The sequence below is a fragment of the Eulemur rufifrons genome, chromosome 8 (assembly GCF_041146395.1).
Source record: "Eulemur rufifrons isolate Redbay chromosome 8, OSU_ERuf_1, whole genome shotgun sequence".
In the NCBI taxonomy this organism is placed as follows: Eukaryota; Metazoa; Chordata; class Mammalia; order Primates; family Lemuridae; genus Eulemur; species Eulemur rufifrons.
Window position 1 is genome coordinate 22,947,582 of NC_090990.1, and position 26,701 is coordinate 22,974,282.

The following is a 26,701-nucleotide window of genomic DNA, read 5'->3' on the forward strand; positions in this document are numbered from 1 at the left end:
GGTGACTTCTGGGCAAGGCTGAAGAGCAGGCTGGAGCAGGCTGGGTTAGGGCAGATTGGGTGCATGTGTGTTGGAGGGTGGGGTAAGAACAGCAAGCCAGCCTGGCGGAGAGGTAGTGGGCATGTGTGGTTTGTGAGGCAGAACTCTGCTTCCCCATAGGAGGTGGGGGTGCTGCATGTCAGGGAGTATCAAATGCTGGGACCACAGGCTTTGGAAAGGCTACAGAGGTGGAATGAGAAAATTTGGGAGATGGCAGGTGGCCATGTGGTGTGTGACGTGATTTCAAGATCTCCAAATCTTCAAAAAATTTGCTAAATCCATGAAATGCTTGGCTTGATTGAACTTTTTTTTTTTTTTTTGATGGAAACTCACATGAAGCAGAAGGTGAAGAGCCTAGAGACATGAAAGGTGGCCTTGCTAATAACCTGTTTAACAGCGGGAAATAAACTATCACACAGAAAGTAAGGGAAATAAACTCACAGCACATACTTACCTCTTTGAAGAGGAAACTCACGACACCTCCCTTTGTTTTGTTTAATTAAAGCACCTATGGCCTAACCGGTTATCTCTAAGAGTGAGGGTTTCTCAGCCTTGAAGAGCCGTAAGCAGACAATAGAGGTACGAACTCCCTGCTCCAGCCAGGCCTCCGTTCCTGCTAAAAACCAGATTCTAAGGACTCTGATAAAGCTGGCCTCACAGAGAAAAGAGAAAAATAAAGGGCCAAGTTGCCACCGCTTCTGTTATCAGACTGCCTAAGCAGAGAAAAAAATACCCATTTTTACCCTTTAAAACTCCAAGCAAGTTTCCCTCAGCTGCCTGGCATTTCTACTCATGTGCTGTGGCCACTCCCCTCTCTCTCTCTCATGCATGCTCTCTCTCTCTTTCTTTCTTCTTTTCTTGGAGAAATAAATAAACTTTTACTTTTGTATATCCTAATCTCTGTGTGAGAAATCTATGCCCCGCTCCCTGGATATGAATTCCACACCCTTTCAAATCACAGAAACTGTAGCCTAGAGGAAACAAGGTTGGGAATTCAGGGAGCATATGGAGAAGGAGGGAGGGCTCTGGGAAGTCCTAAGCTGTGGAATGGGTCCAGGCCAAGTTCAACTTGATCTTCAAGAGGCAAACAGGACCCTTTTGCCATCTGGGTTATAGAGGAGTTGGCAGCTGAGGACCAAAAAGCTGGGATGCTGCCCAGGAGGCAGCAGACTGATTGCCTCTCCCTCAATAAACACATGAAGCCCTGTTCACATCTATCTTCTTCTGAGACTCAAAGCAACACTGGGAGGAGGAACAGACCCCTTGTCACTCTGTGCTGTGGCCATGCTAGACTACCTATAGCTCCCAGAACACCGTGCACTCCTGCCTCTGGGCCTTTGCACATGCTGTTCCTGCACCAAAGAACATCAGTCTCCTAGGGAACTCCTAAGTATTCTTTAAGATGCAGCTCAGCCATTACCTACTTCAGAGGCCTTCCCTGACCTCCCAGCCCAGGTAAGCTATTGCCTCTGAGTTCCTACAAGTTTCTATACCTCCCTTTCTCAGAGGACTGATCACAGGTCTGGGGATGATCACACTACAGTTTGGAAAGAAAATGTTATAACTTCTATTTTTTTAAATCTCACCTTATTCTGAAACTAGATTGTTTGCTTTTTAGCCGTATGGCTTTGGCCTGTTACTTAACCTCTCTGTATCTCAGTTTCCTTTTCTGTGATACAGGGGAGTATTAGACCCTCCCTCAAAGGGTTTTATGAGGATTAAATGAGAGTTAATATGTATAAAGCATTGAGAGAAGGACCTAATAATGCATTGTCAGTGTTCAAGAAAAGTTAGCTATTACATGCACATCATTTATAAGTGAATAAATACACATATGTTGCCAATGTGTGCTCAAAATGTTTTACTCATAGGAGTGCTCTATGAGCAAAGTTTAGAGATCAGGCCCTGGGGGCAGAGACCAGGACCTTCATCTCTGCATCATTAGAGCCTGCTGTTGGCACAACTCAGAGAGGGTCTCGATAAACAACTGTGGCCATTTGGATTTGTAAACCAAATCCTGATGGGTGCTGAACCAGAGAGAACTCGGATCTGGTTCAGCTTCTGTTGCTTATTTCTATACGACACTGGAGCGAGCACTGGCCTCTTGGGGCCTTCCTTAGTTTTCCTCTTCTGTGAAATACCAGCCTTAGACAAAGGTTCGGGGAAACCATAGAATAATTCCAGGCTAGATTAGGGTGAGGTGCGCCCTCTTGTGTCCTAATGGTGTCCTCTCTCTGTACACACCTCCCTTCTTCCTCTGCAGAGCAGATGATGCTGAAGTGGATGTCCTTACCTGACCTGCAAAGCTGCCCCTCCAGCTTCAGATCCTGACGCTCTATCAAATGTCTCCAGCCACACCCCCAGCAGCCCACACTGCCACAATGTTTCTCCCCCCTCAAGCCTTCCGCCTTTTCCACATATGGTGTGGGACTTTTGGAGTCACATGCCCAGGGGTTCAAATCCCAGCCCTGTGCAATCATTTCTCTAAGCTCCCATTCCCTCTTTGTAAATTGGGGTTAATGATACCACCCTCATAGGGCTGTGGTGAGATGTCAGTGAGGACTGTTTATAGGCTGCTATTATGTTTACTGAGTAAAAAAATCACATGAGTTTTTACTATAAATAAGTTGGAACATGTTTCACAGAGGAGAAGGAATTTGAACTAGGTTATTAAAACTAAAATATAGAATTCCCCCATTTTAACACTAACCAACATGTATTGGTTGGTTAGCGTTGGTTACCATATGCTAGGTACTGTCAATTAACCCAAGTGTCATAACCATTGATAAAACTAATAATAATATCTAATGATTTTTAAACACTTTCTGTGTGTCAGACATGTTCTGAGCTCTTTACATACTTTCCCCCATTTATTCCTCTCAACAAGCCTGTCTGGAAGACGTCATTATTATTATTCCTACCAGATGAGGAAACTGAGGTATAAAGAGGTTCAGTAATTTGCCCAAGTTTTCACAACTAGTGAGTGGCCACGCCTGCATCCAGCATTTGAAAGTAAGAAGTTTCAGACACAAGCAGCTTGACTCCAGAGACCATGGTTTATCTACATCATCTCATTTTATCTTCAAAACACCCTGTTTTGTAGGTTCTATTATATTACCTGCATTTTACGGATGAAAAATCCAAAGACAACAGAGTACAAAGTAATTTGTTTTCAAGGCAACACAGCTAGGAAATAGTTGGGTTGGGATTTGGATCCATCTAACTACAAAACCCACATTCTCAATTCCATATTAGATTGCTCATACCCCAAAGTATTCACAGTGGTACAAAGCAACTACATTTATATTAGGATTATTCTGTAATAATGATTATTAATAACATACTTCTAACACCCACAAAGTGCCAAGCTCTGTACTAACTGATTTACATAATAATAGCTAACATTTGCTGTGTATTATTAGGACCCAGGCCCTGAGCTAATCGTTTTAGGTGTATCATCTCATGGAAGTCTCACAAAAACCTGGTGTCATGGATGCTATTATTATCCTCATTTTACGGGTAGAGAAAGCAAGGTTCAGAATTCATCCAAAGTCATGCAGCTTAGCTGTGAGCTAGAAAGTGAAACTACAACTGTCCAATTCTCTCCTGCCCACCAGGCTGGTCACCTCTAGTCACCCTCTCTCTTTATTTCTTATTGTTTCTGCTTTGACCTCTCACCGTCTAGTGTCTCACCGCACCCCTTCAATAGGCTCCGTCCTTCTGCTTAAGTGCCCGCCCACTGGGCGGTGCCGTTATCCCTGAGCCTATGGAAAGGTTCAGGATCGCAACAGGCCCCGCCCCCAAGTATTGAACTCGTTCTGATTTGTTCAGTGCCAGGGTCCGTGAGAAGATGACATATTTATTGGCTAACGACCTCTGAAAGGCAGCAAACGAAGGGGGCTGCCCACAGGCGCTCGCGCTGTTTCTTCTGGGAGCTGTAGTCTCAGACTCTCCATTCCCGGGGTGGCGCCGTTCGGACTCCGCGTCCCAGCATTCCCTGCGCGAGCCCTGGAGCACTTCCGCCCTGGTGTGAAGTGGGTGTCTCGGTGGGTGAGTCCGGGTGGCGGGGCGGGGGCAGGAGAGACTCAGGCTCTGGGCTGGAGACTAGGAGGTGGTGGTGACACAGGGAGCTGGGGAAGGTGAGAGGGGAGAAAGAAACTTATATATGGTGGTAGAGGGTGAGGGGCGGTCAGAGGATGAAGCGTCCGGAGATGGGAAGGGTCATAGAGGGGTCGGGGATGGGGGAGGAGATAGAGGGCCCTGGGAGTGAGGAGGGTCTTAGGAAGGTGAGGAGGCAGAGAGGTTTTAGAGATGGGAGAGCTATAGAAGGGTCTGGAGACCACAGAGATGGTAGAGGGTTCTGGGGCCCTGACAAGAAGTGAAGATAAGAGGGCCTGAGCTTGAAGCCTTACCTTAAAAATAGTGCTTCAGTCTCTATTTACCTGCCTGGAACAAACATGCTTAATTTGATACCCTCTCTAATGGTCGTTACCTCTGGAACCCAGTGGGTGGGACTGGCTATTGTGTTCTGCCCCAAACCTGCACTTTTCCCTATGCTTGATGGAAGTGAATGACACCACGTGCACTTTACCTGCCTACCTGCCTATCTACTTTGCCCTCTGATTCCTCTTGCATTTGAAGATCAAGGGTCTTCAAACCTTTCAATTTCTTTAACATATCTTCGATCTACCCCTTTCTTAGCAGGGTTTTTGCAGAAGCCTCCACTTTTTCACTCCCCCAGCATGAGCAGACACATTGCAGCTGGTGTGATCGGTTTTAACCCACAAATCTGATTATGCCTTCTCTTAAAAACCTTCATTGGGTTCCACCATCTGTAGAATTCAGTCCAAACACTTTAGCTTGGTATTCTAGATCCTTCATAAACTTCTTTTGCAACCTAATCTCCATGCACCACACACTCCAGGGCTGTCAAAATTTTCCCCATTTCTTGGGTAGGCCATTTGGTTTTCCATCATTGTATATGCTGTTCTCTTTGCTTAGAATATTTGCCCCTCCACCATTCTCTGCCAAGAAAACTACTCTTCCTTCAAGAACCAACTCAACTCTTAGTTTGTTCAATTCTCTTAAGCAGATTAAGTCACCCCCAGCTCCCATGACTTCTCTTACTGTATATGCCATATTTGATCATAATTACCTGTGACTTTTTTGTTGGTTCCGCTAGACTGTGAAGCATCTCTAGGATAGAAACAGTGCCTCAGTCCCCCCGTTTCCCATTGCCCATCCCAGAGCAGTAAACACATGACGTAAATCAGTAAATTCTTGATGGATGTGTGAATAAAGACCATCCAGGGTAACCTTTGCAATACCGGGCTTGAAGACACTATTTCCAGTGGGTTTCTACGGGCAGGAGCTTTAGCCTTCTCCTGCCTGTCAGGGTTATCTGCGGGAAGCTGAGGCTGATTCAGTGCCGATGGGAGTTTAAGCCAGGGGTGGCAAATACATAGAATGTGTGCTGCCACTTCTTCCTGTGACCCTGACAGTCATGGCTAATTGGTCACAGCACATATTTACACAGTAGTCAGAGCCCTCAGCACACTACTTTAGGCAGCCACTTCTAGTTGACTGAAGTTTGTGCTTTAAATGAAACCTGTTTGCTCTCCCTGGTTTAAGCCTGCTTTAAGCCAAAGCTTGGATGATCAGGCAAGTGGGCCTGATCGCCTTTGGGAACTCCCAGTTTTTTCTCTTTGGAGGTCACAGACCAGTCTTGGCCTTTCCCATGGAATTGGGGAGGATCTTCTCTTCCCATCCTACTGTTCACTGAGTGGGCTTCTCAAGTCTACCTTCTTACTAACCCAGGAGCCAAGGTGCCTCTCAGCTTCCCTGTGTTTGTAAAGGGATCCTGATTTTGATGGCAGTCAACACCTATCCCTCGTTGCTTGAGGGAATCTATACGTTTTCTAGGTCTTCCTGGATATTGGAAGGGACCTTTGAGATCATTTAGCTGACAGGTGGCAAAGTGACAGCCATGTTGAATGAGATTACTTTATGTAATCTTCACGGCATGTGAAACAATTTTGAGTTGGTTACTAACATTTGAAAATCTAGAGTTCTAGCTTCTTTTGGAAAAATGGGAAGGCTGAGGAATACACTGGGCCTATGTCCCTCTGGCACTCTGTGGTTAGCCACAGTCTCTACCCAGTTCTCTTCACTCATTGACTTATTTACATTGCTAGGCACCTGTAGCCATTAAACTTGTAGCCACTGATTCTAGTTTCCCTGCCCTGCTCTACCCCCATCATACTAATTGGGGAACCTGGGGCAACTGCTGAATAGGGCCAGGCTGTGTAAGCTGCCGCCTAGGTAGGCAGCCACTGGGGCTACGTGACCTGTTTAGAGTCACACGGCTGATAAATGGCAGGAATGGAACTAGAACCCCAGTCTGCTCATTCTGTCTTAATGTTCTTTTTACTTTCCCATACTATCTTCTCAGGAGTTTGGATGACTAGCAGACATAGAGGAGGCTCTGTGATGTGGTTAAGACAAATGGTTAGAGAAAACAGATCTGGGCTTAGATCCTAGCTCTGCCACTTGCTGGTTGTGTAACCTTAAGTGAATCTTCTTCCTAGAAGCTCAGTTTCTGTATATGTAATTGAGGATATAGTGGGAGTCATACCTTATCAGATAATCACATTCTGATGTCAGCACAGAAGGTGAAAATCACATTTAGCCAAAAATCAGCTAGTTTGAAAATCCTTTGGCAAAGAGCCATTTCAGAAATCAACACACGGTCTTTCAATAAGCTAACCAGCACAGCCGGGTTTTTTTGTTTGAACATTAAATGAAAGAGTTGGCTTATGTTAGGGACCGTGCTGTATGTAAGACACTTCATTCACACTCAGTGGAGAGAGAGGCTCAAGGGAGCCAAGATTAACCTGCGGAATAGCAAAGTCATAGGTGTCATTACCACACACATGCTCCCCCTGCAACAGACACACAGTGAATGGGACTGGCTGTGCTGTTCAAATTATGCTTTCTTTTTTCCTCTCTGGTCTTTGTGTGTAGTAGAAGTTACAGATCAATGAAATGCAGTTCAACGCTAATGACACTCCACTTGGCTGCCTGGAAGATTCAGTGAAATTATCAGTGTAGAGCACTTAGCACCATGCCTGGTACCTTGTAGGCACTCAGTAAATGGGTACTCTTGGAGGTTGCTGATCTCAGTGAGGCCCGGCCATTCTTGGTAGTCTCAGGACTGAGGGATGCTGCTGTCCATTTTCCCTTGGTCACTTCTGTGTGAAGTCACCCTGCTGTTGGCTCCTGCATTGTCTTCCCTCTCCCCACAATAGGCTGCTATCCATATTTCAGTCTAAAAAAGAATTGAAAAGGGTTGTGGTGATGTATGGTCCCCGGGGCTTTCTGATTTTTATTTGAAACTAACCTTTGGGATTTTCAAGTCTTTCCAGAAGAAAATACCTATCGTCTGAGACTGGGCTTTAGGCCTGGTGGGACTGCCAATTGCCTATTTTGTTGTAGTGTCCTATTTATGCAGCAGCAGAAATGTTTTTACATGCTTATTGACTGTCTTTCTCACTAGACTATAATTTTTATGAAAGTAGGGACTGTCTGTCCTAGCTACTATTGGATTTGCAGCTCCCAGTGCAATGGAGGGTATATAGTGGGTATTCTGTAAAGGGTAAATTAGTCCTTGCGTGAGAAAGTGACAGGAATGTGTTTGGACTAGTGCATCAGTAAGGCTATAGTTAAAAAAGAAATTTCATGAAAGGTTAATTCTTTAATATAAATTATAGATCATCCATGTCCCATTAAGCTTTTGATGTACCAGATTTACCATTTTAATAAAAGGCAGTAAAACTTTTTATGGCCTTGCTGTTTACCAGATACTGGGCTGGGCCCTGCGGATGCAGATATGAGAAAGATACAGTTCTGGCCCTAGTAATACAGTCTACTGGGGCTGTCAGGTGTAGGAACAGGTAACTATATTAGTGTAGGATAAAACCTACGTTAGAGGTATATACCAACTGCTTTGGGAATACAGGATTGGGGAGGTAATTCTTGGAGGGCAGGAATGGAGGCAGGACATGACAAGGGCCTGTCGAGGAACTCTTGTCAAAGGAGGTGACATTTTAAGCTGATAGCTGAAGGATGAGCAGGAAGTTGCCAGGTAGTTGTGAGTTGTGCTCTCAGCCTCTTCCTAAGTATATGGACGTTTTTAGGACAAGCTCTTACTTTGTATCACCCTCGCCCTCTTTCCATTCAGTCTAGTCAGATGGCCTAAAATGCTAAATAGCACCCTTCCTCCTTCTCAGTTTAGCTGTGTCATCCCCACTTGGAAGCAGCTAATAGCCTCCTTTGAGTGGGTATTTTTTTTTTTTTTTTATGTCATCTAGACTTGTTGGGAATGACACAAAGAGCTCATTTTCTCAGATAACCCAGCATGGTTGTTGTTAGGGAGGCTGTAATTTCCCTGGGGACATACACACATCCCTCTAATATCATGTAGAAAGTGGTAAGTGTCATAGAGAGATGGAAATAAAGAGGAGAAAGGGATTCCTTCTGGCATGAGCAGGAAGGTCATTTATTCTTTTTTTATCTAGTGTGCACAGAAAGGGATTAATTGTAATCCTTGCTTCATGACACGCCATCATTGTTAGTTGATCATTCATGACTTTACTGTTTATTGAGTGCTTCCTGTGTGTGCTAAGCACCGTGCTAGGTCCCTCGGGAAGCTAATGATCTAGTGGGTAAGATAATTACAATAAAGGACGATCAGGGTTATGGTAGAGAAAACATAAGATGCCGTGGAACCTTCTGGCTGAGGACCGAACCTTGCTTCAGGGTACAGGGAAGGCCTTGTGGAAAAAGTGCAGTGTAAGTGGAAACCTGGCTGGGTGAAGAAAGGGAGGAGACCGCAGCATGGGGGAAGGTACAGCAGCATGGTGTAGGATCTGCAAGCTGTGTTGCTGGATCACTGTGACTAGTGGAGCACGGTAAAGAGATGAGCTTGGAGACTTGGGCAAGGTTTATACCTTATCCTGAGGGAAATGGGAGACCACTGCAAGGTGTTTAGCAGGGAAGTGACATAGTCAGGTTTTGATCTAGTCTGGTTGTTGTGCAAAGAATGGAGCAGGGGTTGGGGTGAGGGGGGCGGAGGCAGGACATGTGTTAGGAGGCTGATCAAGTGAAAGATATGATGATTCTCAGGACTGACCTGGTGGCATTGGGGATGGAAATGCCAAGCGGACACAGCTTGGTGATGAATTGGATGTAGGGAATCTTGGAGAAGGATGATGACTAGGCCTCTGGGCACTTGATGGAAGGTTGTACCTTCCCTGAATGGGGAGCTGCAGAAGGCAGACAGGTTTGCAGGAGAAAATGATGAATTCAGCTTTTGACCCATTGAGTTTGGGGTGCTTAAGGGACAGTCAAGTGGAAATGTCATGAAAGAGTTTTGATTTTGGGGTCCGGGGGTCTGGAGACAGGTCCTGGCTTGGGTTTTGGGAGTCATGTTAAGAGGTGGTGAACAATGCTAGATGGGTGAAATGACGAAGGGGGAGTGTAGAGTGAAAGAGGGATTTTGCAAGGAGAGCACCCTAAGGGGATGTCAACCAAGCTTTTGGGCTTAGAAAGAAAGGCCTTATGGAGTGGGGTAACATTTGGAGCCCAACTTGAGGGAAGGTTAGACTTTGGACACATGTAGGAGGGAGGAAGGCCACACTGGGGCCAGATCATGGAGGCCCGGGATGCCAGGCTAAGGTGTTGAGGCATGTCCCAGAGGACTTGATACTGTGCTGTCTTCCTCCAAAGCGTGCTAGCTGCTGGCTTTGGTGCCAGATTGGGGTCTCACTTCCTGCCTATGGAAAAGGGGCATCTCTTAGCACCCTTGCCCATCGCATAGAGGGTGGAAGGCGTGGGAGAAGTGAGGAAAGTGAGGCTTCTGGGTCCTCTTGCTCAACTCTGTCCTATGTCTTTCTGTCTTCAGAGCCGTGGGAGCAATCCCTCTCTCCGAGGAGCCCCCTGAAGGACTCACCGTAGATGCAGGAAGCTGTTGGATGAGGATAGCCCAGCTGACGTGAAACATCCAGACTAGACCATGGCGGTGGCCTTGGAATCCCAGGCCCACTCCTCTCCCCTACCAGAGCCCGAAGAAGTCCTGATTGTGAAACTGGAGGAGGACTCGTGGGGCTCAGAATCCAAACCCCAGGAGAAGGGCCATGAGTCTGTCTCAGGCCCTGAAGCCTCCCGCCAGCGCTTCAGGCAGTTCCAGTACAGGGATGCAGCTGGACCCCACGAGGCCTTCAGCCAGCTCTGGGCTCTCTGCTGTCATTGGCTGAGGCCAGAGATCCGCCTCAAAGAGCAGATCCTGGAGCTGCTGGTGCTAGAGCAATTCCTGACTATCTTACCCAGGGATGTCCAGACCTGGGTGCAGGCGCGCCACCCTGAGAGCGGTGAGGAGGCGGTGGCCCTGGTGGAGGATTGGCACCGGGAGGCGCGGGCTACAGGACAGCGGGTGAGGCAAATGGTCTCTTCTCCAAGGAGGGGGTTGGGCAAGGCAGTAGGGCTGTGACTAGGTTAATAAGTACCCAAATCACAGTAATAATAACAATAATTATTGAACAACTGACGTTTATTGACCACTACTACATACCAGGCTCTGTCTCTGTTCTAAGTGCTTTACATGTATTAACTCATTTAATCCTGTCAACAATTTAATAAGATAGGTAGTGTATTCCTGATTTTACCAATGAAGAAACAGAGGCAGAGAAAAGATGGATAATTTGTTCAAGGTCACATAGCTTCTAGAGGGTAGAGTCAGGATTTGAATTGGGGCATTCTGACTCTAAAGCCTGCACGTCTAATCACTACTCCAAACTGTCTCCCAGGACCGTACTCACAGTGTGGTTAATTTGTGCTGTGTTTTATACTTAACAAAACCTTTTTACATATGTGATCTCTTTGGATGCTTATAGCAGTTATGTAGGTAGACAGAAATAGTAGTATTTATCCCCATTTTATAGATTAAACTAAGGCCCAAAAAGTCAAGTGGCTCACAAAGGCCACTCAGTGAGTGAACCAGAGCCTAAACTGAGATCCTTAGGTTCCAAAGTCATCATTCTTTCTGCCACATGACAGATGCCTCATCTGCAAACCATGGGAATTAAAATACCTCTGAGCTGTGAGGCTCTAACAAGATATTAACTGACATTTTGCGAGTACCCACTGTGTGTCGGGCACTGTTCTACGGTTTTTACATTAATAAATATATCCCTCATCTAATCAACTCAGCAATCCAATAAGGTAGGTGCTGTTATCATTGCCATTTTTAAATGGGTAAACAGAGAGGTAAGTAAACTTGTCTAAATTTATATAACTAAGTGGTAGAACTGAGGTCAGAGAAGTGAAAGTATCATGGATTTAACATTCACAATTTCAACAGTTTGCAAGTGACTCTGAAGACCCTAAATATAGTGTATGATTTTTCTGTGACACAAATTTTGAATCTTGCTTTGAAGCTGGTATATGTAGACCTTTAGTTGGCTGGGGGCTGAGCCAGAACCTTCATCTAAACATAACTCTGTTGTTCTCCACTTGTTATAGTCAGCAATTCTTGTGATATTATACTTAACCACATTTTGTTAGGGGAAATTATAGCTTTGGGAACATCCCTCGCAAATGGCAGGGGTTTTCTGTACATTTAAACAGGAAAGCTCTATACAGATGTGAGATTGGAGGAAGAAAGGTTTGAGGTCTATGGCTTTGCTTTTTCAATTCTTTTACAAACTGGTTGAAGATACAGAAAGAATAATATTTAAAGTTACAGAACCAAGTATGAGAGAGTGTGCCTCATTTTAATATACCACCCTACCTACCCCTATTTTATTTTTTTTAAAGAAACCAGCTATTTGTCTTAAGTGGCAGTGAAAAAACAAATGGAAGTCTTAGGGCTTCAGAGTTGGAAGATGAAGAACTTGAGACCCAGAGATGAGAATTGACTTAAATCAAGGTCTTTATGATTATTCTTCTATAAAATGAGAGGGTTGGACTAGATAGACCAAAGGTTCTCAAATTATGCCTTCGTGAGCTGACCAAAAGTTGAACTGCTTCTAAGATAGAGAAAAAATAAGGTAATGGAATCGTCTTTATTATGTATTTTTTTCCCTGTGACTTTTAATTTTATTTTTTTACTTTTCAGTCTGCTCTTGAGTGCTCACAAATTTCAAAACAAATGGACAAGTGGCAAAGGAGCTTGTGTTTTCAGGCACATCTGTTGTAGCATGTGATCTTACATTGCAGAGTATGTGACTTACTTACATTCTCTGCAAGTAAAATTTTTTCAAGTCTTAATAATGGTGTGAAATACAGTTTATGTTCCTCAAAGTAAACCACCACCTGAAAAAGGTAGTGACTACATGGCTAAATGGCCCCTAAGATATTTTCCTAAAAGAGATCTTTTAGCTCTGCTATTTTGTGAGTTTTAGCTTGTTTCTTCTATCATCACTGTCTTGCAGGACCCCTCTCTCCATCAGGTACACAGACATTGTTTTAAAAAAGTAGGCTTTATTCTTAGAGCAAACAGTTCTTGGCAGAATTGAGCAGAAGGTACAGAGTTCCTGTCTACCATCCCACCCCTGCCTTCTGCTCCAGCCTCCTCCACTCTTAACATCCCTCCACCAGAGTGGTACGTTTGTTACCGTTGATGAAGCTGCATTGACACATCATTATCACCTAAAGTCTGTAGTTTACATTAAGGTTCACTCTTGGTGTTGTACATTCTCTGGGTTTTGACAAATGTATAATGGCTTGTGTCAACTATTGTAGTATCAAATAGAATAGTTTCTCTACTCTAAAAAACATCCTCTGTGTTGTGCCTATTCACCCCTCCCTTCCCCCAACCCTTAGCAACCTTTTCCAGAGTATCATGTAGTTGGAATCATACAGTATGTTGCCTTTTCAGATTGGCTTCTTTCATTTAGTAATATGCATTTAAATGTCCCCTATGTCTTTTCATGGCTCCATAGTTCATTTCTTTTTAGTGCTAAATAATGGTCCATTGTCTAGATGTACTACAGTTTATCCACTCAACTACTGAAGGACATCTTGGTTACATCCAAGTTTTGGCAGTTACGTATAAAGCTGCTGCAAATGTGTGCACGTTTATGTGTAGACATAAATTTTCAGTTCATTTGGGTCAATACCAACAGGCATGATTGCTTGATCATACGGTAAGAGTATGTTTACCTTTGTAAGAAACTGCTAAACTATCTTCCAAAGTGGCTATACCATTTTATATTTCCACCAGCAATTAATGGGAACTCCTGTTGCTCCACATCCTTGTCAGCATTTGGTGTTGGCAGTGTTTTGGATTTTGGCTATTCTAATAAGTGTGTGGTGGTATCTCATTGTTATTTTAATTCATAATTGCTAATGATATAAGATGTTAAACATGTATTCATATATTTACTTGACATCTGTATATTTTCTCTGGTGAAGTGTCTGTTCAAGTCTTCTGCCCGTTTTTCTGTTGGGTTGTTTCTTTTCTTATTGTTGAGTTTTAAGAGTGCTTTGCATATTTTAGACAATAGTCCTTTATTGGATGTGTCTTTTGCAAACATTTTCTCCCAGTCTGTGGCTTGTCTTCTCATTCTCTTGACAGTGTCTTTCATGGAGTAGAAGTTTTTAATTTTAATGAAGTCCAGCTTATCAGTTGTTTCTTTCATGGGTTGTGCCTTTGGTATTGTATCTAAAAAGTCATTGCCATACCTAAGGTCATCTCGATTTTCTCCTATATTATATTCTGGGAGTTTTATAGTTTTGTATTTTACATTAAGGTCTATAATCCATTTTGAGTTAATTTTTTTCAGATGGGTATAAGGTCTGTATCTAGATTCTTTTTTTTTTTTTTTTTGCATGTAGATATCCAGTTTCAGCACCATTTGTTGAAAATACTATCTTTGCTTAATTCTATTGCTTTTTCTCCTTTGTCAAAGTTCGGTTGACTATATTTATATGTGTCTATTTCTAGGCTCTCCATTCTGTTCCATTGTTCCATTGGTCTCTTTGTCTATTCTTTTGCCAATACCACACTGACTTGATTACTATAACTTGATGGTAAGTCTTGAAGTCAGGTAGTATCAGTCCTCTGATTTTGTTCTTCTCCTTTAATATTGAGTTGGCTATTCTAGGTCTTTTGCTTCTCCATATAAACTTTACAATTTGTCAATATCCACAAAATAAATTGCTGGGACTTTGATTGGGACTGCATTGAATCTATAGATCAAATTGGGAAGAAATGACATCTTGATAATTGTGAGTCTTCCTATACATGAACATGGAAGATCTCTCCATTTATTTAGTTCTTTGATATCTTTCATCACACTTTAGTAGTTTCCCCGTATAGATATTGTTCATACTTTCTTAGATTTATACCTAAGTATTTCATTTTTTTGGATGAATATATAAATGGTCTTGTGCTTTTCATTTTGAATTCCACTTATTCATTGCTGGTTTATAGGAAAGCAATTGACTTTGATATATTAATCTTGTATCCTGCACCCTTGTTATAATCACTTACTGAATCCAGTTTTTTTGTTGATTCTTTCAGATTTTCTCCATAGACGATCATGCATGCCATCTGTGAACAAAGACAGTTTTATGTCTTCCTTCCCAAACTGCATACCTTTTATTTCTTTTTCTTATTGCATTAGCCTGGACTTCCAGTAGGATTTTGGGAAAAAATAGTGAGAGGGGATGTCCTTGCCTTGTTGTTGATTTTAGTGCAAAAGTTTTGTATTTCTCATCATTAAGTAGGATCTTATCTGTAGGTTTTTTGTAGATGTTCTTTATCAAGTTGAGGAAGTTCCCCTCTGTTCGTAGTTTGCTGAGAGTTTTTATCATGAATGAGTGTTGGATTTTGTCAAATGCTTTTTTTTGCATCTATTGATATCACATACGATCATGTGATTTTTCTTTTTTAGCCTGTTGATGTGATGGATTACATTAATTGATTTTCAAATGTTGAGCCAGGCTTGCATACCTGGGATAAATCCCACTTGGTTATAGTGTATACTTCTTATTATGTTTTGTTGCATTTGATTTGCTAATATTTTGTTGAGGATTTTTGCAACTATATTCATGAGCAATATTGGATGGTAGGTTTCTTTTTTTTTATCTTTGTATGGTTATTAGGGTAATGCTGGCCACATAGTATGAGTAAGGAAATATTCCGTCTGCTTCTATCTTCTGGAAGAAACTATAGAGAATTGATATGATTTCTTCCTTAAATGTTTGGTAGAATTCACCAGTGAACCTGTCTGAGCCTGGTGCTTTCTGTTTTGGAAGGTTATTAATTATTGTTTCAATTTATTTAATAGATATAGGCCTATTCAGATTGTTTCTTCTTGTATGAGTTTTGGCAGATTCTGACTTTCAAGGAGTTGGTTATGAAATGTGTGGACATAAATATTCCTTAATTATCTTTTTAATGTCCATGGGATCTGTAGTAATGTAATGTCTCCTTTTTCATTTCTGATATTAGTAATTTGTATCTTCTGTCTTGTTTTCTTAGACTGCCTAGAGGCTTATCAGTGTTATTGACATTTTCAAAGAACCAGCTTTTGATTTTGTTGATCTTCTCTACTGATTTCCTATTTTCAATTTTATTGATTTCTGCTCTAATTTTTATTATTTCTTTTTTTCTGCTTACTTTAGATTTAATTTGCTTTTCTTTTTTCTATTTTCCCTAGATTATTAATATTAGATCTTTCTTCTTTTTAATATATTCAATCAATGCTGTAAATTTTCCTCTAAGCACTGTTCTGATTGCATCCCACAAATTTTGATAAATTGTATTTTCATTTTCATTTAGTTCAAAATATTTTAAATTTTCTCTCAAGATTTCTTCTTTGATTCTTGTGTTATTTAGGAGTATATTGTTTAGTCTCCAAGTATTTTGGGATTTTCTAGCTATCTTTCTATTACTGATTTCTAATTTAATTCCAGTATGGTCTAAGAGCAGACGTTGTGTGATTTCTGTTCTTTTAAATTTAAGGTGTGTTTTATGGCCCAGAATGTGGTCTGTCTTGGTGAATGAAGGTTCCATGTGAGCTTGAGAGCTGCTGTTGTTAGATGAAGTAGTGTATAGATGTCAGTTATATCTAGTTGATTTAACAGTGCTGTTGAGTTCAACTGTGTTCTTACTGATTTTCTGCCTGGTAGATCTGTCAATTTCTGATAGAGGGGTGTTAAAGTCCCCAACTATAATAGTGGATTAATCTAATTCTCCTTATAGTTCTGTCAGTTTTTATCTCACATATTTTGATGCTGTTAACTTGGTGCATTATGAAATGCATATATAATCCTTCTTTGTATTAAGGATTGTTATGTCTTCTTAGAGTATTGACTCCTGTATCATTATGTAATGCCCCTCTTTATCGCTGATATCTTTCCTTGCTCTGAAGTCCACTGTGTGTGAAATTAATATAGCTATTCCCATTTTGTTTTGACTACTGTTAGCTTGTTATATCTTTCTTCCTCTTTCTACTTTTAATTTATATGTCTTTATATTTAAAGTGCATTTCTTGTAGACAACATATATTTGTGTCTTGTTTCTTGACCCACTCTGGCAATCTCTTAATTGGTGTACTTACACTATTGGCATTTAAGGTGATATTGATATAGTCAGATTAATATTTTTTAAATTTCTAGTCTGATAATTCCAACATTCCTGCCATTTCTGACTTTGGTTCTGATGATTTTTCATTCTCTTCAAACTGTGTTTTTTGTCTTTTAGTTTGCCTTGTCATTTTTTGTTGAAACATGAGCGTGATTTACTGCATAAAAGTAACTATGGTAAATAGGCCTTTAGTAATATAGCGATAATCTGTAGTCCCAGGATTAGGTCTCAGTCTTTTTGTGTGCCTGTATGCCTGGATTCTGAACTTCACTAGCGCTTTTCAGTTTTCCCCACCTTAGGTGGGACAGGATGCCTGGATGCTTAGAGGGGGCTGCAGGTGTATTTCCCATCCCCCATGTGGAAGAGTAGAGGGAGCTAAAGTTGCATATTTCTCTTCTGCCAGTTAGGTTAGACTTTGGTAAAATAGTTTCTCCTAAGGGCAGGCCTTATTAAGAAGAGCAGAGTGCTCTGGCATATTTCAAAATGGTTCCTTTTCCTTGCCCCGTGCAATAGCATGAGGGGATTTTTCTTTGATGCTCACTGTGAGGACCTGGTTGAGCTCCTGGAAGCAAAACTCACACAAATGTGCTCCTCTCCCATGGCTGGGTGCCTTGGAGTTTTTAACTCTCTGAGTTGTCCACACTGTGCCTCTGGCAATTCATCACAGTTGAGGCACTGTCTCTGCAGGGGTTTCTACTCTACAAAATTGTGAATCTCTGAATCCACCTGTCTGTCTCTGCTATTTTGGGAGCAGTGGTTTGCCCTGTGACCTCACTTCTCTGAGGGCTCTAAGAAGAATTGTCGTTTTTCAGCTTGTTCAGCTTTTGACTTGTCCTTAGGTTGGAGTGGCAATTCTAAGCTCCTTACATACTGGACTGGAAACCAGAAGTTTGTCCAACTCATTGTCACTTGAATCTTCTTTCTGTGTCCACAATTACCATCCCTGGAATCAGAATCTTTGCTTAGGGATGGAAATAGAGGTGCTGGGATTGAAAGTAAAGATTGTTGTTAAGTCTAGTCACACGTTCTTCTGTTGATTATAACAAAGTGAGTTGTTTTGTTTTTTAAATGACCATGTAAAAGTATAGATAAGCAGATATTTTCTCCTTGTGAAGTCACACAGGACATTGGTGGATCTTCTCATTCGGAATGACCTTTGATGCTCATGACCCATTCTTCTCAATGGTAAAAATACCTCTCTTTGAGAGTGGATTTGAGTTTTCAGACTAGCCAAAGATTTTTGGAGCAAAATTTGGCAAACTCAGTAAGTTGATGAAGACAGATATTGTTATTTTGGTTCAGAAAAGTAAGGTTCAGAGCAATGTATCCAGTGACTACCTTTTGTGTAAAAATGGGAAAAAATAAGAATCTGTATTTACATTTGCTTATATATAGAAAGAAACTCTGAAAGGGTGAAAAGAACATGATTATCTGTGGTGAGGAGCAGGGGAAGGAACTGAGTAGACGGGATGGAGATGGGTGGGGGTGGGATATTTTTACTGAATATAACTTTATATATATTTTCTGTTTTTAAACCAGGTGTGTCTATTACCTATTGAAAAAATTGAAATCCATTTTTAAAAGTTCTATAAAGCATTGAAGTTGTTATTAATATATTGTTAGGGTTTTAGGGCCAGGAAATAATAACACCTTGGCCTCTACCTCTGAATTTGGAACTAACTGGGAAATAGAGATTAGAAATTAGCTTTATAATTGATACAGTTGATTGGGTAATGTTATCTCTCAATTGGTTATTGTTTTTTATTTTATATACTTTTTTTTTGCCTGAAATTCTACATTGAAATTAAAATTGCCACTTCTGTTTTCCTTTTGAGTTGAAGTGCCTTATCTTTTGCTTATCCTTCTTTGTTTTTTAATTGACACATAATTTAATAATAATTGTACATATTTATGGGGTACATAGTGATGTTTCGATACATACAGTGTACGGTGATCAGATCAGGGTAATTAGCATATCCATCATCTCACATTTATGATTTCTTTATGTTGGGAATATTCAATATCCTCTCTTCTAGCTACTTGAAAATATATACTAGATTATTGTTCACTATAGTCATCCTATAGTGCTGTAAAACATTAGAACTTATTCCTATCTAGCTTTAATTTTGTGTCCTTTAACAAATCTCTTCCTATCCCTCCCTTTACCCACCCTTCCCAGCCTTTAGTAACTTCTGTTCTACTTATCCTTATGCTTTAAGATTAGATGTACTTTTCTAAACAGCACATACTTTTATTTCATTTTAAAATTCCATCTGTAATTCCTTGTCCCTCCTTTAAAAATTTTTATTTTAAAAATATCTTTGCTTCTTAGCAGAGATATTTAGAACAATTACATTTAGTGTTATATTTGTGTCTTTTTATCCTATTTTTATGCCTCCTTTTGCCTTTTAATGTACTTATTGTTAATTTTTGTCTTTTTTTGAAAACTTCAAAATCAAACCTTTTTTGAAAACTTCAAAATTAAACCTTTTTTGATGCTTCTGGATTATTTTTCAATGTCACAAAAATTTTATATAATTTATCTTTTATGAATCAAAAATGATTTGAGGCTGGGCATGGTGGGTGTAATCCTTATACTTTGGGAGCTGAGGCAGGAGGATCATTTGAGCCTAGGAGTTCGAGACAAGCCTGGGCAACATAGGGAGACCCTGTTGCTACAGAAAATTTAATAAATGAGCTAGGTTTGGTGGTGTGTGCCTGTGGTCCTAGCTATTTGGGAGGCTGAGGCAGGAGGATCCATTGAGCTCAGGAGTTCAAAGTTGCAGTGAGCTATGATCTGCAGTGATCTACTCCAGCCTGGGTGACAGAAAGAGACCCTGTCTCAAAAATAAAATAAAATAAAATAAAATGAAATGTATTGAACAGTGGCAGCCTCATTGAAACACTTGTGTAGCCACCCTGCATTGAACAGATGGTACTCATTTGGTGGTATGAATGCTGGTCTATTTACTGCAGTCAGTCTGATGGCTTTCTCATCATACTTGAAGCTATCTTTGGATCTTAAGAGAACCAGTTAACCTCTGGACCACAGTCGTACTTAAAATAACATTCCCTGCCCTACCAAAGTGGGTGTTATTGAACTGACAATTGGCTGATGATTAGGAATTTTGCCCTCTGTGTGTAGGAACTGGAACTGTATGCAGAAGAGACCAAGTCCTTAAAGGCAGTGCAAGAATCTCTGAGCTTCCAGCTGCAGCCAGTGGATTCCTGGCCTGAGGGACAGTCCCAGAAGCAGTGGGTGAAGAGTACATGTCCTGACCTTCCCAATCATCTAAATGCCAAGGTGGCACTACTGCCCTTAAAAGAGAGTGGTGAGTACCAAGAGTCTGGGAACATCAAGGAATAAGCCTTCTCCTCTGGAGAGAGGGTAGGAGGTAAGGAAGGGCACATGGGCAGGAAAGATTTACAGAATTCAAGGGAAGGGACAGGATGGTGTCTGAGGGACACGCTGAGAGGTAAGATAAGTAAGCATTGTAAGAGATGCCAGCGCGCCCGACTGTAGGTGGAGTCCTGCAGCAGGTGCAGGCTGGGCCTGGGGTGGGAGGTGATCACAGGAGGTCAGGGCTGGCAGCTCCCACCTGGCACACCACTCTGGGCAGCTTAAGAGCTACACACTCTAGAAGGGAAGTGAAAGGGGAAGTCTGCACTGGCCGCAGGCATAGTCTAGTTTGATCCAAGTATGACTTTCAGAAAGCTGGATCTCAGAGGGAGGTGGTTTTTGGGAGCCTGAGCTTGGGTTTCAGAGACTTTTTCTTTTCCTTAGCTGTCCTTGCTCCCCGAGTCCCTATTCTCCCAAAGATGGGGAGCGTTGGAGATTGGGAGGTGACAGCCGAGTCCCAGGTAAGCTGCTACTTGTTCTTCCCTTCCCGTCATTGCTGCACCTGTGCTCTCGCCCCCCGTGCTCTGTCTCTCTTTCCACGGCCTCCCCTCAGCCAAAGGGCAGAAGGCCGGGGGTATTAGCCTTTGCCCCTCACCCCACAGTCTGCTGGGCCTCTCTCTTTGGTCACGCTGCTCCTCACAGTGAACACATGTGGCGTCCCTATATTCCCATTGTCTTTCCTGAAGCCTGGTAGGGTTTCCAGGCTGTCTTCAAGGGTCAGTGATGTTCGAGGTCGTTCTCTTGTGCATCTCGTAGGATGCCCTTGGCCCTGGCAAGCATGCTGAGAAGGAGTTCTGCAAGGAACCCCCAGGAGACGACTGTGGGAATGGCGTGTGCTTGGGTAAGGAAACATCCCCGCTGAAGGTGATGCTCTCGTGTTTCTGGTACATTCAGTTCCCAAAGAGGGTTTCACCGCTCCCTTAAAATCGTGGCTCTGCAGTCTCTGGAATTTCAGAGCTAGGAGGAAGACTTGTTCTCTGTAGCCCACACTGTGATGGCAGGGGTGGAGTCTGCCTGGGTAGAGGCTGGCAGGGGGGCTTCCACGAGCCTGCCCTCTCGGGGCTCATTGCCTTCCTTACCTCAGTACAGTCACCGCAGTCCAGAGGCCGGGCGCAGCCTGCAGTCTCAGAAATCTGATCTTTTCACACCAAACTGGTCTCTCAGGGGCAGACTCAAGTGAACTAAGCCCATGAGACCAATGTATTAAAGCCAATGAGAAACAAGTATCACTGGGCACAACACACTTGAAGCCCATGTGCCCAGCACAGACTCCTTGTTCTGTGGACACACCGATGTGGGGGGCCAAATAGTAACGGGCCATTTCCCTATGGAGCCTGGGGTCACTGTGGGGGAGTTAGACACGGGAACACGGTAAGACAGAAGAGATATGGTAGGTCTGACCATGGTAAGCTTAGATACTAGGAGCTCGTTGGCCACTTGTTTGGTAGTGCAACCCCTTTTTCAGTCACGATATCTGGGGGAAATAGGTGCAAAGGAACAGACTTTGGGAAATGCGGAACTAGCTTATCCTTATGCATCTTTTAGCTCTAAACTCTTTTTCATCTAGTTTTCTTCAAATGTATATTTTAATTAAAGGCTTCCTATTCTATTAGGGTTGGGAGCTACTGGGACAGCAGTGCTTTAAACATGGCCAACTGTTTTAAAAATAAGGGAATTAATTTTCTCACATTATTAGAAGTCCAGAGGAGGACATGCTCCAACCTCAGTACAGATTGGCTCAGCAGTGCCCTAATGGACTCATGTTCTTTCTTTCTCTCTGCCATCCTCAGCATTAGCTTCATCCTAAAGCTGTTTTGTCTCATGGTCAAAAGATAGATGCCAGTGGCAATGGAGGGCTAGCAAGAGAGAGAGTCTCTCTCCCTCCATCTCTCTCTCTCTCTCTCTTCCTCCTTCCCTCCATCTCTCTCTCACACACACATGCATGCACACACAGAGGAACCTTTCTTCCAACCATGGAATTTAGGTCGTGTGCCCATCTGTGGAACAAATAACAGTTATCTGTTATATGCCGTTTTATAATAACAACAAAAAAGCAAATGAACAAGGCAAACAGGTCACTTAATGTTTTTAGAATAGTGGTCCTATTACCTCTAGTTACCTCTCCCCATCTCTCCAGATATTTTAAGGATTAGCATGGGTATTTTTTGTATCAGCCTTTTGCAGAGAAAGGATCTATGTCAAGTTTCAGGAACATTTTGGACAAACACTCATCTGAACAGATCGTGTCTACTCAGTCATTTCTCTTCTTCCTTTTGCATAGGAGTTTCAGTTTCAAAACCAAGTATTACCTCCCAGAGAGAGCGAGGACCAGAGTTTTGGGGTATAAGTCTTAAAAATTCTTGGAAAAGGAACACTGCAGATTACAGCCTGGAAAATGAGCCAACAAAACCTGCTCAGGCATTGGCCTGGAGGGACTCAAGGGCCTGGGAAGAGCAGTACCAATGGGACGTGGAGGACATGAAGGTGTCAGGTGTTCACTGGGGCTACGAGGAGACCAAGACTTTCCTGGCCATTTTGAGTGAGTCTCCTTTCTCCGAAAAGCTCCGTACTTGTCACCAGAACCGCCAGGTGTACCGGGCCATTGCAGAGCGGCTAAGGGCAAGGGGCTTCCTGCGGACTCTGGAGCAGTGTCGCTACAGGGTCAAAAACCTCCTTCGGAATTACCGGAAAGCCAAGAGCAGCCACCCACCAGGGACCTGTCCCTTCTATGAGGAGCTGGAAGCCCTGGTGAGGGCTCGGACAGCCATCAGAGTCACAGACAGCCCAGGAGAGGCCGTGGCACTCCCCAGGCTGGGGGACAGTGATGCAGAGATGGATGAGCAGGAGGAAGGGGCCTGGGAGCCCGAGGAAACAGCAGAAGACTGTAATGGTGCTGGCCTGGTCACTGATGAGTCTGCCCAGGGGTCCAGGATTGCAGGAGGCCCAGCTCTGCTCCAGAGCCGTATTGGTAAGAACTAGGGGTTTAATCAGATCCAGTTTCCAACCCTCCTGCCAGCCAGACTGCTGCTTCCTGATGTCAGGACTGCAAGTCTGGTTTGATGCCACTAGAGTAAGGAGCTACGTTCCTTAGGTCATCCTCAAATTCCTTCTCTCTTCTCCCATGACCAAGTCTCTTAGTTACAGAAGCAAACACTTTTCAAACCTTAAGGGACCTCAAAGAGCAGATCCAGTATTTCCCTAAGTGCGTCACTGGTTGTATGGAAATAATCACAGGTGTTACATGAGTGAACTTTTAATTTTCATATCTGCGTATTTCTCTTAATGTGAATGAGCACATCAACCTGTGATTTCACAGATAGTAAATGGAGGTAAAGAAGGACAGTGAGTGAAATATTAAACAGAGCAGAAATCAGGGCAGCACAGGCTTGGACAACCAAGCCTGTGGGCAACACCCAGTTGTTCATTGTAAAGGTGGAAACACTGACGTCCAGGAGATGAGGCACCTTATGTAAAGACACAGAGGTAGGAGCAGAGCCAGGGTCAGAGCCTGTGGCCCCTGCCTGCCAGTTTTACGTGGTTTTCCCTCCACCATGCTGCTGCCCTGGGCTGTGTCATTTACCTGCAGAGGGACTGAGACTAGACCACCTCCTTTTCATTCCTCCACGAAAGAGGACAGGACATCCTCAGTTTTGCTATTGCAGGAGTATCTGAAATCCATTTATGCTTCTAATTTTTAGGGATTCTCAGCTTCTATGTTTTGTTAAAAGGAGAATTTGTGAAGTAAATAGAGGCTAGGTATTGAACGGATACAGGGAGAATCTCACGGATCTGAATTACAGGCATTTCCCTTAACCAATCAGTCGAAACCAGGGGGGGTGAAGTCACCTGATATAATTGACATAAGACCTCCCCTTCAGCCAAGACTCCATGTTAACAGAATCTCTCAGAAGGGGGTAGGGGTGGGAAGCTCTGGCTACTTTCCTAGCACACCCCTGAGAAGCAAGGGGATATTTCCCAGGCCCCTGGGTAGTTTCTGAGATGTCTGTGTTCTAGGTGTTCAGAAGGGCAGGTGGCCCCAGTCCCTGATGACATAGGCAAATCTCATTAAGTCTCATACCTCTGAACTTTTCACCCCTGACAGCAGGTGTGCACTGGGGCTACGAGGAGACCAAGGCCTTCCTGGCGATTCTCAGCGAGTCCCCATTCTCTGAAAAGCTTCGCACCTGTCACCAGAACAGCCAGGTGTACCGGGCCATTGCAGAGCGGCTGTGTGCATTGGGCTTCCTGCGGACCCTGGAGCAGTGTCGCTACAGATTCAAAAATCTCCTTCGAAGCTACCGGAAAGCCAAGAGCAGCCACCCGCCGGGGACGTGCCCCTTCTATGAGGAGCTGGACTCGCTGATGAGGGCTCGGACTGTGGTCAGGGCCATAGGGACTGTCAGGGAGGCTGCGGGTCTCCTGAGGTGTGGGCAGAGCAGTGCCGAGGCTGATGACCAGGAGGCCTGGGCTGAGATGGCAGATGAAGATGCCGTCAAACCTCCAACCCCATGTCCTAAAACCCCAGACACAGGTAAGCCTGGAGTAGTTGGATGTCCACAGAATCTGCAGGCAGGTAGAAATAGTGAGGGAGCCAGACTCTTTATCTCTGTCTCTTGACTAGAGAGAATGGGATTAGGTAGGAAAAGGATTTGTACTCTGCCCAGATTATCCAATCTCTGGCTTCGTGTGATCCTCCAAATCAGTTAGTCAGTTGAGCTTTCATTAGGATACATCTGAGCAGTTATAGAGTTACTCAGTCTTGTGTGACTCAGGTTTTACTGAATGCACTAGAAAAAGGAGGTGTTCATTATTGAATATTGAGATGGGGAGACTGGCTGGCTGCTTGGGCTGGGCCCCATGGCTTACTTGGCAGGGTCACCATGTCCCAGACTCCGTTCCTCAGCTTTGCATGTCAGAAACGTATGTGTGCACTAAAACTTGATTGATTTCATGTTAGTCTCATTTACAGGATTTGAGATATAAGATACAAGATACAAATTCATGTTAGCCAAATTCATAAGACATAATACCCAGAGATACATATATAGAATTGCTAACTGATGAATGAAGAAAAACTGCATTTCTGTCCATTCTTTCAGGTTTTGAGGTGAGGCCTGAGGATGAAGACCAGATTTCAGAGCAGGACATTTTTGAGGGTTTGCCTGGAGCCCTGTCCACGTGTACTGCAGAGGCTGTCTGCCGGCCTCTTGACTGGGGAGCAGACAGTGAAAATGAACAAGAAAATGAAGGCAAACAGCAGTGGGGAAACCCCCCAGGGGAGCAGTGGGAGGAATGTTCTTCTGAAGAGGACTTAGAAAAGCTTATTGACCATCAAGGCCTGTACCTTGCAGAGAAACCCTACAAGTGTGATGCATGTGTGAAGAGCTTCAGTCGGAGCTCCCACTTCCTCGCTCACCAGCGGATCCACACGGGTGAGAGGCCCTACAGATGCCTTGAATGTGGCAAGAACTTCAGCGACCGCTCCAACCTCAATACCCATCAGAGAATCCACACTGGAGAGAAGCCCTACAAATGCCTCGAATGTGGGAAAGGCTTTAGTGACCACTCCAATCTTGTCACCCACCAGAGAATCCACACAGGGGAAAAGCCCTATAAATGTGGGGAATGTTGGAAAAGCTTCAACCAGAGCTCAAACCTTCTGAAACATCAGAGAATCCACTTGGGAGGAAATCCTGACCAGTGTAGTGAGCCTGGGGAAGACTTTGGCCAAAGCCCATCTTTTAGTGTTCACTGGAAGGGTTCTGCAAAGGAGACATCTCCTGAAGAACCTCAGAGTATCAGTAAGAACTTGAATTCTCCTGGACCACACAGCACCAACTCAGGGGAGAAACTCTATGAGTGTTCTGAATGTGGAAGAAGCTTTTCTAAAAGCTCTGCCCTCATCAGTCACCAAAGAATCCATACAGGGGAGAAACCATACGAATGTGCCGAATGTGGGAAAAGCTTCAGTAAGAGCTCCACCCTGGCCAACCACCAGCGAACCCACACCGGGGAGAAGCCGTACAAGTGTGTGGACTGTGGGAAGTGCTTCAGCGAGCGCTCCAAGCTCATCACGCACCAGAGAGTGCACACAGGAGAGAAGCCCTACAAATGCCTCGAGTGTGGAAAATTCTTCCGTGACCGTTCTAACCTCATTACTCACCAGAGGATTCACACGGGAGAGAAGCCGTATAAGTGCAGAGAGTGTGGGAAATGCTTCAACCAGAGCTCCAGTCTTATTATTCACCAGAGAATCCACACTGGGGAGAAACCCTACAAGTGCACAGAGTGCGGCAAAGACTTCAACAACAGCTCCCACTTTAGCGCCCACCGGCGAACCCACACAGGAGGGAAAGCATTGTAGGGGACACCTTCCCCCACGACAAGGGAGAGAGAAATGTATATATCTTATAAGATGTATGCCAGAAAGAAATTTTCCAACTTTTAGGCTTGGTGTGTACCCAAGGAAGTTACCTTGGTATAATCCAGGTAATTTGGAAGTGAATTATAAATACTAAGGATCCAGATTCGAAGGCACTTTTCTTAAGTGTAATTTGTTTTTCTCCTGTACAAAACCCACACACACTTCTCAGGCTGTCCTTGTATTTGCT

At 43.4% G+C, this 26,701-nt stretch overlaps 1 protein-coding gene across 4 annotated transcripts; it reads left to right on the top strand.

The window, feature by feature from the left end:
• The first annotated feature begins 10,111 nt into the window (after positions 1 to 10,111).
• On the top strand, positions 10,112 to 26,463 carry ZSCAN20 (zinc finger and SCAN domain containing 20). 4 transcript variants are annotated; one of them, XM_069477646.1, is made up of 8 exons: positions 10,112 to 10,177; positions 10,376 to 10,528; positions 19,836 to 20,022; positions 20,475 to 20,551; positions 20,847 to 20,931; positions 22,372 to 23,058; positions 24,193 to 24,621; positions 25,190 to 26,463. In XM_069477646.1, exons 1-8 carry the CDS (start codon positions 10,112 to 10,114, stop codon positions 26,452 to 26,454), a joined length of 2,949 nt encoding a protein of 982 aa, XP_069333747.1. In that variant the 3' UTR covers positions 26,455 to 26,463. The 4 variants fall into 4 exon arrangements, with proteins under 4 accessions (XP_069333747.1, XP_069333744.1, XP_069333745.1 ...); XM_069477643.1 differs by having other exon boundaries at positions 10,112 to 10,528; XM_069477644.1 differs by having other exon boundaries at positions 10,112 to 10,528; positions 24,196 to 24,621.
• The last annotated feature ends 238 nt before the right edge of the window (positions 26,464 to 26,701 follow it).